Source organism: Melanostigma gelatinosum, assembly GCF_949748355.1.
Source record: "Melanostigma gelatinosum genome assembly, chromosome: 1".
Taxonomy (NCBI): domain Eukaryota; kingdom Metazoa; phylum Chordata; class Actinopteri; order Perciformes; family Zoarcidae; genus Melanostigma; species Melanostigma gelatinosum.
In genome coordinates this window covers 23,079,849-23,096,583 of record NC_136634.1, presented here as the reverse complement: position 1 = coordinate 23,096,583, position 16,735 = coordinate 23,079,849, and the positions used below count along the sequence as shown (strand labels likewise).

Sequence of the window (16,735 nt, the reverse complement as noted above, 5' to 3'; positions counted from 1 at the left end):
GGGCAACTTGTCTCCAGGGCTGTTAGAGAAACTAGAAAATAGCCTCACTGGGATGATTGATGTTATATTCACCACGTCAAAGCCCTTGGTATTGTATGCAGCCTGCATAATAAAGCTTTTCAAATGCGTTTGCCACATTACCACCATCTGCGTGAGTCGGTTGCTTAAAAAACAGACAGCAGAACACTAAATTCACTTTTATTAAAATATTTTTAACATTAAAAGTTAAAATCCATTAAATTATGTTCTTATATTGCCCTGTTACAGACAATCAGGGTAATATATAAAGAAATAAACAGCAGTTTTGTTTTGACTGCTTCTCTTGTTCAACAGTCTCTGCTAAACGGCTTATTTTAGTGCTAGTTTCACCTTTCCCATCTCCCATTAAAGTGCCTTCACTGCTCCGTGTCACATTGTCCGTATTAGGTGAAGGACTTTCCTTGATCTGAACATTAACGCTAATGTCCGCTGGCTCCTCAGATACCACGCTGGAAGTGCCATCGAACACAGCTAGGCAGTCGAAATCTGAGAGGGAAGATGAGCTGAGGACGCTCGTCTCAGTTAAATCCAATGAAAAGTCATTTGTGGGGAGGCATGGCTGACGGTCCGCTTTAATCTGAGGCTCAGGTTGTGTCGTTTCTGGTGAAGATACTAGAGGCTTCTCTGGGTGTCGTCCCTCCTGCAGCGAAGCAGGTTTTTCCAGGGGTGCCTGCATCGTCGTCGTGGCTGGCACTCCTGGGAGTGACTTGGGAGGTAGAGCTGGTCCGTCCTGCACTGCTCTCTGCGGTGCGTCTTCTGATGGGCTGATGAAGCCGTTCGTTTCTCCTGTGCTGGCCTGCTGGTGACCCTCTGTCTGCGGTGTGGTGGGAGATGAACCGGCTGCTAAGTCTCTGGCTTCTTCGTTTGCAGACTTGACACTTGATCCTGAGGGTGAGAAGTAGGTAGTGTTGATGGTAAGACCATTATTATCTTTGAAACGGATTGATATTTTACAGCGAGCCAAGCTGCATTAAAAGGAAAATGCTCTCTATGCAAATATAGCTTGTCAAAGCAACCAAGCGATGGCGCTAGCTTAAGGTGGCAGTGGTGTTTATGCACAAATAAAATAGATAAAGCAGCAAAGCTGTGTTGCAGTTAAGTGGCTCAGGAGTAGAGGAACTGCGGCTGGAGGCCACAGTTTCTTGTCCTTACCAGATGGTAACAGAGAGGTAAAAAGAGGGCTTTAAAACACACGCCATTCAAATGACATCTTTGTTCAGAATTTCTAGGGCACAGTAAACAAAAAGGAGGGCTTTTCACAACTTACTTATTTTTCCGTTCTCTCCCTTCTGTCTCTTGGACTCTTCCTCTGCCAGATGCCTCTTCCTCTTCTCAGCCTTGGCTGCCAGCTCTCTTCTAGTTTTGTTTTCCTATTATCATAAAAGTAAAGATGTCACAGGCAAGTACAAAATGTACGTGCCGATTTGTTTTTGTATCACTTCGGAAGAGCTATAGCAACATTTTCCTGTTTTTCCACAGTACCCATGTTCATTTGAAAATACACACGTTCTGAAGTTGTAGGTTTAAAACTAGACAACATAAAGACGGTTATTATACGACTTTCCCTGCGATTGTGCAGTCGTAGTATTTTATACACCAACGTAAACAAAGTATCCTCCCCGACCTTCAGTGCTTTGATGAAAAATCCTCGGAAGGTCCTGATGGTTCCGAAGAGTTCCTCAAGCGACAGCTGATTGACATCTTCACACAAGTAAACAGCCAGCTCACTCTTCTTCTCCTCTACTGCAGTGAGCCTTTCACCTACAGCCTGACATGCCACCAGATTTTCCTGCAGCAGAGAAAGTGGAGGGATTCGGATTATTATTAATTGAGTAATCACACATTGGCTCCATTTGTGGGCAAAGCAGAGACTATCGCGTTACCTCAAGCACTTTTTCATATTGCGCCTTCACGTCTTCGACAGAGCCGGAGACCTTCTTGGCCGCCTCATTCAGTCGTTTTAGTAAGGCACTGACTTCCGACTGAACAGAGTCCACATTAACTCTGAGGACAAAGTGTAAAACTATTTCTTGTAAGATTGTTACAATTCCACAGAGAAGCAATTAAAAAAAAAGAAACGAAAAACATGAGCAAAAGTAGAAGTGAAAGGCTTCTATACCCTGCTGCTTTTTCACAGATCTCGAGATCATCTGGCAGCGCCAACAGCTCTGGGTGGTTCGCGTCGGCTTCCTTTGCAAAACAAGTCACGCAGTGGGTTGTTAAGTAATTAAACAGGTTCATAACAGAGAGAGGGGGAAAACAAATAAAGTTTTGGCTGCTGTGAGCCACTTTGTTTACCTCCAGCATGTGATGAAGCAGCGTGATGCGGCTCTTGTTGGCCTTGGTCTCTGTGAGCTTCAGCAGAGAGCTGATCTTGAAACCCTCGGCGTTGCCTGTGTGACTTCCCTAGAAGTAGACCGCTGATTAAAAATGCAAGCTCTGTCTAAATGTCAGCGTACAGCAAAATATACATGAGATAGAAGAGGTTCTTACATAGTTGAGAAAATTCCCAACGTCAAGGATGAGCCTGCAGAAAATGGGCATGAGCGTGCTCGCCCTGAGAGCTGAGAGATTTGTTACATGGCGTTAATTTGAGATGTATATACATATAGATAGATAGATATATTGTAGAGAAAGAATGACAACTGCATGCATACGAATATAGCTGAAAGCCTAGGGCTTCCTTACACTGGCAGGCCTCCTCCACCAGCTTGACTTTAGGTTTGATCATATCCAACACTGATGAAGTCTCCTCGCACAGCAACATGCAGTCAATTCTCAGCTGATAACTGGAGAAACAAGCCAGAAAGCAAAGTAAATAAGAAGGCCAGTGTGAGCGTATAAAATACGCAGCAAGCACATACTGTGAAAAACAGAATTAGATTAAAAAAAATAAAAATATTACCATGGCACAGTGAGAAGGGAGGTGTAGAAGCGGTCAACATTTGCCAACTTTTCTTTCTCTCCTTGGAAGGACTTCAAATTTTCAATCTACATGAAAGCACCAGACAGTGACTCAGACATTCGCCATTTCAAAGTGTGCCCTTAATGATAGATACATCGGCAAAGAAATCTCTCGAGAACAGTTACAAACCTCATGCTTCTCTGGTAGGAGCTTAATGAGCTGCTTCAGCGCCTCTACATCCAACCTCGTACGGTCCCCAGTCTGAATCATGGCCACAAAGTCCTCATTTTTGCTGGAAAGAGAAAAAAAACTTGGAAAAAACATATAAAAAGAAAAAAAATAAATCTAAATAATTTGCGACTTCTTACCATTTTAACTGCTTCAGGAATATGTTCAAATTCAAGTTTTTCTTTGGATCAATGAATGTTATCTATAGAATAAAAAGAGACATACTGATGACTCAGCTTTGATAATCAGATGCCTTTGTTCAGAGTACTACAGCGCTGAGGAGCAGCGCCGAGTGTTGACCAAGCACACCTCTTTAGGCGCCTTCTTGACAGGAGCAGCTGCCCCCTTGTCTTTGTCCTCGGTCACCGGGAAACTGAACAGCTGCTCGATGCTGCCGTAGTCCGGCTCCCGAGGAGGAGGCTCCGTCTGAACCGAGGACCACATGGATTGACCATCTGTGTGAGTGCAGGAAGAGAGGAACCCGTCATGAGCTCATGTGGCTCCATTTTGTGTCAACATCCTGCCATGGCTGAAATTCATTTTTTACAGTTTTTTCAAAACTCTGGTTAATCCTCCGCAACACCCACCCAAATTTGGAAGACTGGTTCTGGGTATATTAATGTTCCATCCCCATCAACTATTCTCTACACAGAGGCCTTCTGCCAATGTCTCCACTCACATTTCTTGACAGATAGGAGGCAAAAAAGTGATTTAGCATATTGATGATTCTCTTCAAATTAGATTGAGCCAGGGTTGACTGCAGTTATTCAAAAATGACAGATTGCAGTTAAAGAATGATTAATCCACTCACCAGTAACAGTGCGCAGTTTCTGCCAGTTGAGCTTTTTCATCCTCAGGGTGGGGCATCGGCTTGCCTTTGTCGGTGCAGCGTACCCGAGAGCCTGGCTACTCTGAGCCCCAATCATGCCTGGGAGAGGAGGTGGTGGAGCTGGCATGCCAGGTAAGGGAGGTGGTGGCGGTGGTCCACCACCCATCCCCGATAGGGGCGGAGGTGGGGGTGGCATGCCTGGACCGCCGAATAGTGGTGGTGGTGGTGGTATTCCGGGCAAGGGGGGAGGTGGTGGTGGTCCACCAAACCCTCCAGGTAGCGGAGGTGGTGGGGGTGGAGGTGGAGGGGGCGGAGGTGAGCACTGGTTAGAAGGTTGGAGCCTCATCATACCAGGGGGTGGAGGAGGAGGTGGAGGAGGAGGAGGAGGAGGTGGAGGTGGTGGAGGGGAAGCACACTTCTGAGAGGATGTGGTGCTTTTGTCAGACTTCTCTTCATCCTGATGATGCAGATCGGTCTGCACGGCCATATCCACTCTCACAAGCTGCCTGTCATGACAACCTCCACAGCTCTTGACTTTGGAGGACATCAGCCGCTGCATGATAATCTCACCGGACTCCATCTGAGCTGAAGCACAAATCCAAACAAACATCAACCCCATTTCACACTCCTCTCACTAAAACAAAATATTTCAGCCATCCTGTCAACAGCTGCCTCCATTTCATTGCGACGATCGTTTTTCCTGGATAATCACGCCCCTTCACACATGAATCACAGAGCAGGCTTTTAGCTACCCATTAGCTTCTCCGGAGACTTGACCGAAAGTGAAAGTATTGCTGCCTCAGTGCTGACTCACAGTCCTGGGCCAGCAGCGTGGCTCTGTTAGTTATGGCCTCCAGAGCCAGCCAGATATCAGAGCGGCCCGGCTCCAGCGCCAACAACGTCTGCAGGATGGACAGCAGCTGGAGAGAGGCTGGAGAGCTGCTCACCTGCACACAAATATGCACAAATTAAGTGGGTTTGTCACGTTTGCATACCAAAGTCTAATAATGTGTGCCAGCACCACAACAACTTAAAACTGTTCTAATCAGAGAGACGACTTTTCTTTACTATAACAAAACATTCCGTCTCCCATTCATTGGACTATCTTAGTTCTTACAGGTTGATGATGAAGCCAAACAGTGAGCTCTCACACCTTGTTGAAGAGCGTAGTGAAAACTTCCAAGTGATCACTCATGTCAATGCCCCCAGAGACCCGCAGCAGCTCCTCCTCATCTTCAGCCATTGCCTCTTCAAAAGCTTCACACTGAATAATCAAGTCTTCATCCTCCTGCTCCCTGCACACAGGCATATGTCAGTTTTGGGCAAATTGGCAGAAAGTCACAGGTGAGCAACCACACAAGAGGCGTGGCCATAGAAATTTCTTGATTGGTTAAAGGTGGTGGGTGGGGGAGTAGACCATAGGATTTAGGTGGAAACAGTGAAGAAAAGGTTACCCTGAAACTGCACACTCCGGTACAGTAGGTGGCGGTATGCACCAATCAAATTTAAAGAAGAAGAAGAAGAAGAAGGTGGTGGGTGGCAGTTTAATGTTTTTTATATAGCTGCTGCATCTATGACACATTTGTCAAACTATCTTGACGGTGGTGATCTTCAGGCAGATGTAGCTCAGTGCTTACACCTCTTAAAAACTCCTGCTTTCAGTCCAAGGTTAACTCTGTTTTTGTCCAGTATATGCTGGGAGAGACTCCACATAAAAAAAAGAGTAACCCACTACAGAAAAATGGATGGAGGGATGGCTGGATAGGGCGTTTCACTCATAATACAGCATTAAAAATCACATTAGGTCAGTGTGATTTAATCAGTGTAAGAGTGATGACATGTTCTCTGAACTGAAATCGTTGATAGTCACTGTTATTGGTGTAAAATGCATGAATACACAACGCTTTATACATTTGAGGTTTGCTCGGTTCTCAGGCGCTTTGTGAGTGAGAATGAGGCCAATAAACCTATTCTTAGACAGCGCCGGTGACAGACAGACACATCTGTAACAGAGCTCCTGCTGATGGCCCGCTTTCCCCTCTGCATTCACATTCAGCCCAGAGAGGAGACACTGTTGGGACTCATGATGGGACTCTAGACTCCCAATTAATTGTTAAGTAGCAGCTGAATGGAGAACCTACCGATAAACTGCTTTCTCATCTTATCTCTCTGCCTGAGGTCATCTCTCCCGAAGATGAGGACGTTGACGACACTGAGGAGCGTCACCATGTAAGGGACGTTATCTGTGGCCTGCAGCTCATTCATGATCACACTGAAGCGATACTGCTGCGTCTTCACTCCCTGAAGGGGAAATCAAAAGTCAGTGTAAGTCATCAACATCATTGAGGAACAGTGTGAATCCACGGGATCATAATGCTTGTGCACGCAACACACCACTAGAGGGCATCGTTAAGGTACTTCATGAATGAACTTCATCATTTAGAGCGCAGCATCAATCCCACAACAGCTTAACGTTTTTGAGAAAATAAAGATAATAAAGTTAAAACTATGACTTCTACATCTTCTTGCCTTGTAGTGGTCCAGGGCATCCAGTGCCAGCCGATGTCCGTCTGCAGAGAACACGCTGAGGGCAGCGAGTAGCTCAAACACCTGCTTCTTCACCATGGTGTTGGAAGTGTCCAAAGCTGCGGAGCATCGTGATCACACACATCAGTACAGGTCGGGCTCTCATAGTTTCCATCAGTTTCTCTTAAAGCAAAAAGAACCCCCTCTATCTCTGCTCATCCCCCCTTGTGTGCGGACTCAAGCCAAATGCTGTATTTAACAACTCCTCTTGAACTTTGCCCTGTGATGATGTTGTGTTGTACTGCAGATAAACATGTGTTTGTGTGCGTGTGTGTGTGTGTGTGTGTGTATCTGAAGGTGGGGAAATCCAATATTCATGACTTACTGTGATACTACATTTTTAGGAATGTCCTGAAGCAACCCTTACTGAATCATTTCTGTACATAACGCTGAGTACAAGGTCGGAAAATTCAGCTCTGCACAGTGAGTCACGTAGAGTTATGACCTATTTAATTCCAACTTTTACATAATATATAGAAAAAAAAACATTCAGGTCCTTAAACATGGCTTTTTTTGGAATAAACAGGTTGTTTTAAACATCTTGACCAAATGACCCAGTATATATTTTCTGAAGCAGCTAAGCCACCATTTTCCATGTGTAGGCTACTTTGAGACATAATCAAATGAACACTAGATGGAAAGATGAGTGCAGCAGATGTGATGATTTTTCCCAAAATAAAGGGTATGGTCAACCTTGGGAGAGCTTCCGAATGTATCCCTCGTTCTCTATAATGAAGTGGATCCCTGCAGAGGAGTTCATGACTGCCCTGACGCAGCTGACACAGGTGAGCTGCAGAAGGGCGTCGGCAATGCGAGAGCATCCCCGCCCCGAAAGCCGGTCCAGGGCCTCCAGGAGGAGATCCAGCCCACTCAGCTCCAGGAACTGGACCATCCACGGCTGGTCGCTGCCCTCCAGGCGACGCTTCAGCCCCGAGTAGTTGACCACAGTGGGGATTTGCAGCAGTCTGATGCACAGCTCTGGGTCAGCACTCTCCATGTTGGCCTCCAGCTGGGTATCTGAGTCCTGCGAGGAGCCGAGGTGACCCCTGACAGCCGCCCACTTCTTTTTCCCATCTGATTTCCCTGACATGTTGGCTGTGGAGGACAGAAGGGAAAACAATCACAGTTTTTTTTTTCAATGTGTGCAGATGACAAGAGACAATTTTCAGCTATAATTTTTCAGAAAAGAATTCAGCTTGTTTTTGGACTGCGGATGCCGTCTGTTTGCAACGATATCGGAGGATGTTGTCCAACAGTGTTGTCATTGCTATCCAGGCGGAAGCAGGCCAAAATAAGGCCGTCGCAGAAAGGAAAGCAGAATAGGAAACGATAACGCCGCACTTTTGTAAATGATATGTCAGCAGTCCAGTCACCACCAGCTCTGCCAAACATTCCTATCTAATCCTGCTTAAAAAAAAAGGGAAGAGACTGGTTTGTCAAAACTCTCAGGCACACTTGTGATAAACTAAAACGTAGAGACAACTGTGCAGGAGACATTTTTACAAACATCACCAACATAATGTGACATTGACATGAATGCACTCATTGATCACCACAAGTGTCCTTTTTCTGGTATAACCTCAGGGCACAGTCCCCTCTTTTACCAGCCTGCCTCACCCACGAGCTTCTACTGCAGGGCATGTTACAAGTACAGACACGTTCCCACAATCTGATCAAATCAACACGTGTCAGAGCTCGGGCCAAACATGGGGAAAAAACGTTCTCCAAAAGTCGAAACTACTTTCTCTCAGTGTGCTGGAGTTGTTATATTAGGTGGTCCAGAATAAAAGAACAAGCGTGAGTGGTCCTTCTGTCTCCTGCTGTTGATTTCACACTTGGCAAAATAAGATATACAGACGAGGAGTGAAGAGCATGTACAAACACAATGCTCTGTTTTAAGGTCATTCATAGAGACAATCTGGAAGGAATTATAGCTTTTACAAGTCTTCTATTTTACCATCTAGACCAGAGGTCTTCAGCAGGGGCTCCGCGAAATGTTTGGTTGATTAGACAATTTTAAAAAAAGATATTTTTTTCTTTTTTCTAAACATGAATGTGTCCATTAATTTAATAGTTCAGTTTTGTATGCATGAGAACAGGTATGTTTATGCATGGCAGTGGCACTAATAGGCCATCACTCATTTTTCGTTTCCACATTGATGTTTAAAATAAACACGTCTGTTTGAGTAGCGTGTGTGCATGAGTATCATGCAATTGACAGACGATGTTGATATTGGCATTGGTATCAGCTGACAGGGTGTGTTTATATATGTCAATGGCACGGCCTCCCTACTCACTGTACCTTGCACATGTTTAAAATATCATGAATATATGAACCTGTGTATTATTTGAATAGCTTCGTATTGAATGCACAATAAATAGGTATGTTTATACAGTGGCCCAGTTTAATATAAAACACAATTTTATACACATGCAAAACCACTCTTAGCCAGGATTAGCATAATGGATTTCGTGATGTTACACATATGCATGCTCACCCACAATTCAAACACAAGTCATGTGGTCTACCTTTTCTCTTTATATGTGTTCTCCAGCAGCACAGACTCTGCCTGGTATCTGCACATGTTGCTGGTCTTTTGCAACCACTGAATCACAACCTACAAAAATGTATCGATAATAATAATTATAAAGTATGTTAAATCAATTTGACAGTTTTTACCAAATGTTAATTGTCAGTCATTACATACATACATTTATATTTCATTTAAATTGATACTTACCTGTACCAGGTTACCCAGTTAAGTTAGCACATTGATACTAAGTTATTCTTCCAGTTGTAGTTTTGGTTTATATTCTCCAAATGGTGTTCTCAAATGTCTATTGACACTTGTATCTCTCGGAGGCCTATGCCATTAATAACTCACTAATTTTCTGCTGTAAACGTAATTCTTAAACTACCGGTAATTGTTAATTTGGTACACATCCTCAATAGCTCACCTCTGGCAAAATGACCTCTGTGATGAATAGCTGCTTCTCAGCTACAGTTCCAGGCACTGACAGTAGTCTTTCCAGACGTTGGATAATCTGTTCTGTCTGGGAAAACAAGTAAATAAGAAACAAATAAAACACTTTTTGTATACCATCCTGAAAGAGGAGAACAAGAAAATGTCACGGTAACATTTCTCTATCAATCTAGTCCTACCTTTTCCCCTCCTCTGCCTAAAATGCTGTGTGTACAAATAAGACAAAAACAGCACACTCTACCTTCATGTCACTGAATAAAGTGAAATGTTCACTGTGATATTTTCGCAGGGCTGCATCCAATCCTCTGTGTTTCCACAGATACATTCTGTTGGAGAGAAAATGCTCACTCTGCAGATTTCTTTCCAAGTCCTGAAATATAAGATGTATATGTAGTTGTAGATTCAGTGTTATGTATAATTAGTGAATACCATTTTTATGAGAATGGGTGCTAGGTCAAAATTGGTCATGGAAAGAGTAAGTAGTTTGTACCCTACATGTCACAAATTCATGCTAATGCATCTCAGCAACTATAGCGGAGCAACAATAAGTCATTTTTATATTGGCCCAAGTCTACTTCATGATAGAAAAATAAAAATTTGGTTTATAAGCAATTAGAAGCTATATTGCAGTCACCAATGACAAACGTCTTATCAAACAGGTGTATATCGCTGAGAGCACTGCCCATCTTTGCTGTCTTGTCCTTGTTTTTAGTTTTTATATTTTTCTTGTTTATTTGGAATTTCTGTGTATATGTGGATAGCAACGAAAAACCGGAGTCAAATTCCTTGTATTGGTATGCATACATGGCCAATAAAGATGATATTATAATAAATATTTATTTTCTCAGCTTGGCAACATAATATAGCTGGTGTATTTCGCGTGTTGATGGTAAATCTGCATTGTGTTCTGGTATTGTTGTAATAAAGAGGCAGCAGGCATTACTGGGTCTTTTGTTCTTTTGTAATGATCTGTGGCGATAAATATAAATGCACAAAGCACCAACTGTGTGTGTGTGTGTGTGTGACAAACTTAGCTCAACCCTTGTCAGTTAGAAAATACTTGTTTATTTGGAAATCTTAATATGATATAATCAAATAGCTAATCTGACACAAAAAGATCAATTGTGAAGGCTATACCACATGCATCACATTAAAATACTTACGTACGACCAAACCATGAATAGTCAAACATAATGAATATTAGATTTGGTTGGAGTATGAATAAGTTAAATTTGACAGTGAGACAATGATATTTGATTCGATATAGATATTCAACAACCAGAAAATGACAGTTTGAATTCACATGATTTAGATGCACTAAATTTAGGCAACATAATCAGGCAGTGATAGTGTCATTATGGCAATTACACCAGCAGACTACACTGGGTTGAATGACGGCTATGCTAACGAATTTCATTGCACAATGGATTTATAAATTCTGAAAAATATATTTTCAAAAAGAAACGAGAGGAAAACATCTGTGGTGATAGATAAAACATAATATGTTCGCTGCATTAGTTTACTCCTGACAGAAGCGCTCACTTAATGGTAAACTCCCTCTTGTGGCCAAATGGATTAATGACGCTAGTCTTCAATATGTACTATCCCTGGGTGCAGACAACTACATGACACCACATGCTCCCCGGGCGCTTCTCAGCTGCCCACTGCTCCCAATAAGCTAGGGATGGGTTAAATGCAGAGGACAAATTTCGTATATGTGTAAATGTGTATGACAATGAACTTAAACTTAACATATATGTTGGGGTGGCTTCTTTCCATTAACTTTGAACTTCTTGTCCTAACATATACATTTCATCGAATTTTGAATAACATTGTAGAATATAACTGAATGGATGCCTTGCTAAAAATATTGATAAAGAACATCAAGAATAGTCAATGACACCTTGCAAATGAATGCAAAAATCATATTACATGATGGAAATTATACTTTTAGGGAGAACAACATTGACGACTGCTAACATCCTTAAACTATGCACCTTGGTATTTCACTAGATGCCACAGTGGCAGTTGCCAAAACATCTTCTGAATCTCCTCTGCAGTGATGGCAGCTGCCACAAACAGTGGCCATTCAGTGACAGTGGCCACAAATACCTGCCACAGACCTGTTTGTGGCAGCGGTCAACGGAAAGGAAGTGGCAGTAGCGGGTCATTTGTAGGTCATCTAAACTGGATATAGATGTTTGGGGTCTATATCTGTGATTGGTCATCTGTGGTTTACAATAGCTGGAATGATGTAGATCAAGCTTCATGTGATCAGGTTCTTCTTACTGCCTCCCCCAAACTACTGTCCTGTTGAGACAGACAGGACAAACAGAGAAAAAAAGTTGTACACAAATTGTGTTAATATATCCATATATATAGATACATACATACATACATACATACATACATACATACACATACTGTATATATATATCCAAGTCAATAGGTTATATGGATTGCTATCACTCTAAACAGTACGTTGCATATCCATCCATATTTATAATTTGCATTCCTTTAGTCTGCAGCGTGAAAGTGTTTATCGTTGCCATGGGTAACAGGTTTCAAGTGAAGTTAGCCCGCAATTAGCTTGTTGACAAAAACGAGTGGCCATACCATGATAATTCGGACTTTTTTTAATAAACTAATTACAACTACCAACAGTCATGCCTTCAATGACCTTAATGTATTGTCATATAATGTCAAATAACGAAAAAATAAAGGCTAAACTACGGCGGAATCCGCTCCGAAATGCTGGCAGCTGCCACAAGATGCTAGTGGCAGCTGTCACATACAGTGGCAATCACTTCCTGTTGCAGGCTCAGCTGCCACGGAAAGTCGTGGCAGCTGAGCTTGCAACCGGAAGTGCCTGTACTAGCTGCCGCTGCCACGATTTGAGCTTGCCCTTTCTCAGGTAACATGTTTCGTTTATTAACCAATGAGGAGAAAATCTGTTTAGATAATACAAAGATGCCACATCCTCTGTGCTCCTGTCAAGGGGAGCTAAAGGTTTCCCTTTAGAACATCTGGATCATGCACTCCCTGGACTTTCCAACACCAACCCACTTGACTAAAAGAGACGGAGAAACAGAGAGACAGATTAGAAAAGTTGACTAAACTGGAGAAGTCATAACAAACCATATTGCTATTTTTGATAAGTGCAACAGTGCCACCTAAAGGATATCATGCAGTTTCTGTATTTCTTCTATATTTTGATGTGGAGGCCTTCATGGGAAGTTGCTCTATTTTCTATTTGTTTGTGTGCTCTGCAAAGTAAAACTTGAAATATGTAAGTTTGTTATTTTGTGTCAAACGTACTGGGAACTCCAATGTGGTTCTCAATGAAGTGGATGTAGTTTTGTGCCTTGGCTGGGAGGTCGTTCCACTTCCTGGCTGCAGACGTGTCCGTCTTCCAACCGGGGAAGGTCTCGTACTCAACCTCCACTTTGTGCAAAACGTCCATGTTGGCTGTTATTGAAAGCAATACATGATTACCAATCTTTAAATGAAAGCAGAATGGGTTTATGATATTTATTCTACATATGGTTTCTTCTGTTAAATGACCTGGGAAATGGGGAATTCTTTTTCCATTGACTTTGTAGGCGACTCCGACTTTAATTTCATCCACCACGTCCAGAATGTCAAGTTTTGTCAAAGCGATGCTGTTGGACGGGTAACATGTCATCGGAGAACTGTTTAACGTGTGCCGTTAGTCATTCGTATAATGTGATTTTACGACGGTGCAGAAAAAAATGATGGCTTCCTTCATTATTGAAATGATCACGAAACACCTGATGATTTGCTTCAACTGTTCCAGCCACTCACCCGGTGAATCCATTAATCATATGAGCGTATCTCACGATGACAAGATCCAACCATCCGCAACGCCGCTTCCTTCCAGTGGTTACACCCACCTCACGACCCCTCGTCTGCAGCAGCTCTCCTATTGCCTACGGTAAACAAGGGGAACAACAGCCTTATTTGTTACTTTATTATTCATGAACTGAAATGATGTTAGGCATTCCATAATTCTACAGAAACCTAAAAATGTGCAATCACTACACGAGTTACAAACACAGCTGAGTACAATAAAACACCATATGGACTGGGGGGGAGGGGGGGGGGGGGATTAAGTTTAGTTTTTTTTTTAAGTATGTATTTTCAGCTCCCGTGACAGGTAACACAACCCAGCTCACACAATATCCTGAACCCGGACTCTGGCCCTAAATTTATCCCTGTGAACATGTGACCTGCATAAGAGGTAGAGCGTTTGAACCCGTGTCTCACAAAAGTTGACAGCTGCTCTCAGCCAGAGAGCTTCACCCCCCCCCCTCCTCCTCCTCCTCCTCCTCCTCCTCCTCCTCCTCCTCCTCCACCAGCCCCGCTGCCTGTGTGTCAGCCCCACATGATCACATTCAAACTGTACGTGTCAAGCTCAATATCAGTGAGTTACATTACATGTCATGTGTCTCTTCTTCAGACAAATACGAAGGCCGTGAAAGCAAGCAGCGTGTGACAAGGTGCCAGTAATCTCACAGATTTCCTTCGATAACGTCAAGGTCTTACGTTGAGTTGTTCTGTGGGGAAGGCTCCGATTCCCACTCTGGTAGTGTAGGCCTTTGATACTCCAAAAACATCGCCGATATTCAGCGGAGGGATGCCAAGACCGGTGCACGCCCCGCCCACAGTGCAGTTTGATGATGTCACAAAAGGGTATGTGCCTTTCGAGAAAAAATGTATTGGGTTATGACTGCCTCCCAGATCAACAAAAAAAAAACACATATGCATTCATATTGTAAATCAAAATACCAAAGTCAATGTCAAGGAGAGCAGCATTGGCCCCTTCCACCAAAATCTTCTTTGGAGATCCATGAAGAGCTTCGTACATGTAATAGACCCCGTCTCTCACCATCGGTCGCAATCTCTCACAGTATTCCTGCACAAAACAAGGAAAACAAAAACATGATCAGTTGATGTTGGGATTGACCCTAATTCATCACTTTCGCAACAGTCGGTTTACCTTGAGTTTTTTCAATTGGTCCTCAACGTCAACGGTTAAGGTTGGGTACATGGCCTGATACTGGCGGACAAGATTCTTGAATCTGAAAGAAAAGGAAATCGCGAATCATGCCGCAACTGTTCAGCGCAGCATTAGTCTTGATGTTTGGCATATTAATACGGTCCCTACCTCATAGAGAAGTCCTTAAAGTCACCCAGGAGGTCGCATACACGCAGGCCGGTGCGAGCTGCTTTGCTGGAGTATGCGGGTCCGATGCCTTTCTTGGTTGTTCCAATGCTGAAACACAAGCCAAAGAGAGGGACGTAAAACAAGTAGATTTGTGCTGACTGTAGTGTAAAATACTAGCAGGTCTGTCCTCCGCTATCCTTACTTCTTTCCTTCTTGTGCTTGCCTCTCAGTCTCCTGTAAACCATCGACTACCTGGTGGAAATCAAACACTGCGGAGAGACAGCAAACAAAACCTTAAAAATGGATCGATTGATTGATGATTTATTCAGGCTGTACTTGTTTAAATAAAGTAAACCACTCTAAGCAATATCATACAATGTACATACCAAGGTGAGCTCTGTCTGAGACAATGAGTCTCTTCTCCCAGCCTTTCAGACCTGGTTAAAGAATAGAAAGGACATCTATGTGAGTATACACAAATCCTAATTTACACTTGTGCATTATGTGTAAAGGGCATTCTTTCTCTTCAAATACCTTTCTTTTCATTTTTATCGCCTTCTTCAAACAGGCCAGGTAGATGTATGACCACTCCATTGCCTACAAGAGCAGAGGAAGAGGAATATGTAATATTCTTAACCATGCTGTCTCAACACAGATGAATATTTAAGCCATTACCGATGAGGGAGATGCTCTTGGAGTTGATGATTCCACTGGGGAGAAGGTGGAAGTCATACTCCTTGCCGTCCACTACCACCGTGTGTCCTGCATTGTTGCCCCCCTGTAAATCCAAGCAGGGCACATATTGTGATGTGATAGTTCACACTGTCTTGTTTTAATGACGATATGATCAAATACAGTATGACGGTAACACCCAAGACCACCCAAAAAAACATCCAGCCACATGCACACGTCTCATTATAGTTTCGAGAGAAGGTGATAATTCACTGAGCTTCTCAAGCACCTATTTGAACAGACTTGGCTGGTGCTGGTGGATCCACTCTGTCCGGCCTGGCTAAGTCCTGGCCTTCTCACATATCAAGCCTCCCTGAGAATGTGACCTCTCTCTAGCCCGGTGTGTGGGGCTCTCAAGCCTCCAGAACACAGGGTGCTAGTCCTGTCAGCGGAGAGAGTACAAAACAGCAACTGTTGGCAGTTTTCACTGTGTGACTCCGTTGCTGGAGTGACCTCTGATATCTGACCAGAGGGTTATGTGTCCTGCGTGAGTGAATAGCAACTGACCTATGTGGAGTTTTTTTATTAATTCAATGCATCTCAAATTCAACATCTGTGTGATCAGCTGAATGAGTCAGGTTTAGAGGTGAACGCAAGAATTAAGCGAATAGTCAGGTTAGCAGATTGTACTTGCCTGTTCCTAAAATGATCAGTAAAGATATTTGGAGTCTGTAAAATGATTTGAAATTTGTTTAACGGCCACAATTCTCCCATTCCATCACTTAAACCCTGTGCAGTTATGAAACCACAGTGCATTCGCGACACGGTTAACTGCAATGGACAAAAAAGCTCAAACAAAAGTGTTTTCACTGTGAGCACCTGTTGCGTTTTAACAGGCTGCACAGTTTGTGCCAGATTTCATCATTAAGTCGGAGAAAAAAACCCGGCATTCAGCAATATTAGCAAGACACGGCCCTGTGAATGCTCGTCTGAAATCACGAATCCAAAACATCTACCTGACATCTGCAGACAACGTCAGCGTCAGTCGCCAACAAATCGACAACTTTCCCTTTGCCCTCGTCTCCCCATTGCGCGCCGAGCACCACCGCCACTTTGTTCCCAATGTCGTTGCGCGATCGCTTCTGTCCGGTCGCGGAGGGTTGAGTGATGCTTTTGTGGTCTTTCGCAGACCAGGTGAGCGACATGATTGCGGTGGCTTGAGCCTGCCGGTCTCAAGAAGACTAAGCCGTCTCCGAGAGTGGCATTGCCATATCTGTAACTTCATAGCCGATGATGTCAGAGCC

General features: G+C 43.4%; 1 protein-coding gene and 1 pseudogene across 3 annotated transcripts; both read right to left on the bottom strand.

The window, feature by feature from the left end:
* Positions 1–138: 138 nt before the first annotated feature.
* Positions 139–7,677, bottom strand: LOC306778589 (inverted formin-2-like; annotated as a pseudogene). The gene is made up of 18 exons: positions 7,281–7,677; positions 6,531–6,646; positions 6,109–6,302; positions 5,155–5,296; positions 4,816–4,948; positions 3,984–4,586; positions 3,482–3,627; positions 3,313–3,374; positions 3,134–3,236; positions 2,945–3,030; positions 2,728–2,828; positions 2,533–2,603; positions 2,338–2,445; positions 2,159–2,229; positions 1,923–2,043; positions 1,664–1,828; positions 1,307–1,409; positions 139–924 (listed from the first exon to the last, which is right to left on the bottom strand). The product of its transcript is annotated as an inverted formin-2-like (transcript).
* Positions 7,678–10,620: 2,943 nt separating this feature from the next.
* On the bottom strand, positions 10,621–16,655 carry LOC306775294 (adenylosuccinate synthetase isozyme 1 C). Of its 2 annotated transcripts, none has more exons than XM_079265618.1 (13): positions 16,448–16,655; positions 15,435–15,537; positions 15,294–15,356; positions 15,146–15,196; positions 14,962–15,028; positions 14,760–14,867; positions 14,592–14,673; positions 14,381–14,507; positions 14,138–14,292; positions 13,397–13,521; positions 13,136–13,233; positions 12,890–13,039; positions 10,621–11,881 (listed from the first exon to the last, which is right to left on the bottom strand). In XM_079265618.1, exons 1-13 carry the CDS (start codon positions 16,634–16,636, stop codon positions 11,874–11,876), a joined length of 1,326 nt encoding a protein of 441 aa, XP_079121744.1. In that variant the 5' UTR covers positions 16,637–16,655; the 3' UTR covers positions 10,621–11,873. The 2 variants fall into 2 exon arrangements, with proteins under 2 accessions (XP_079121744.1, XP_079121745.1); XM_079265619.1 differs by lacking the exon at positions 10,621–11,881 and adding an exon at positions 12,519–12,641.
* Between the last annotated feature and the right edge of the window lie 80 nt (positions 16,656–16,735).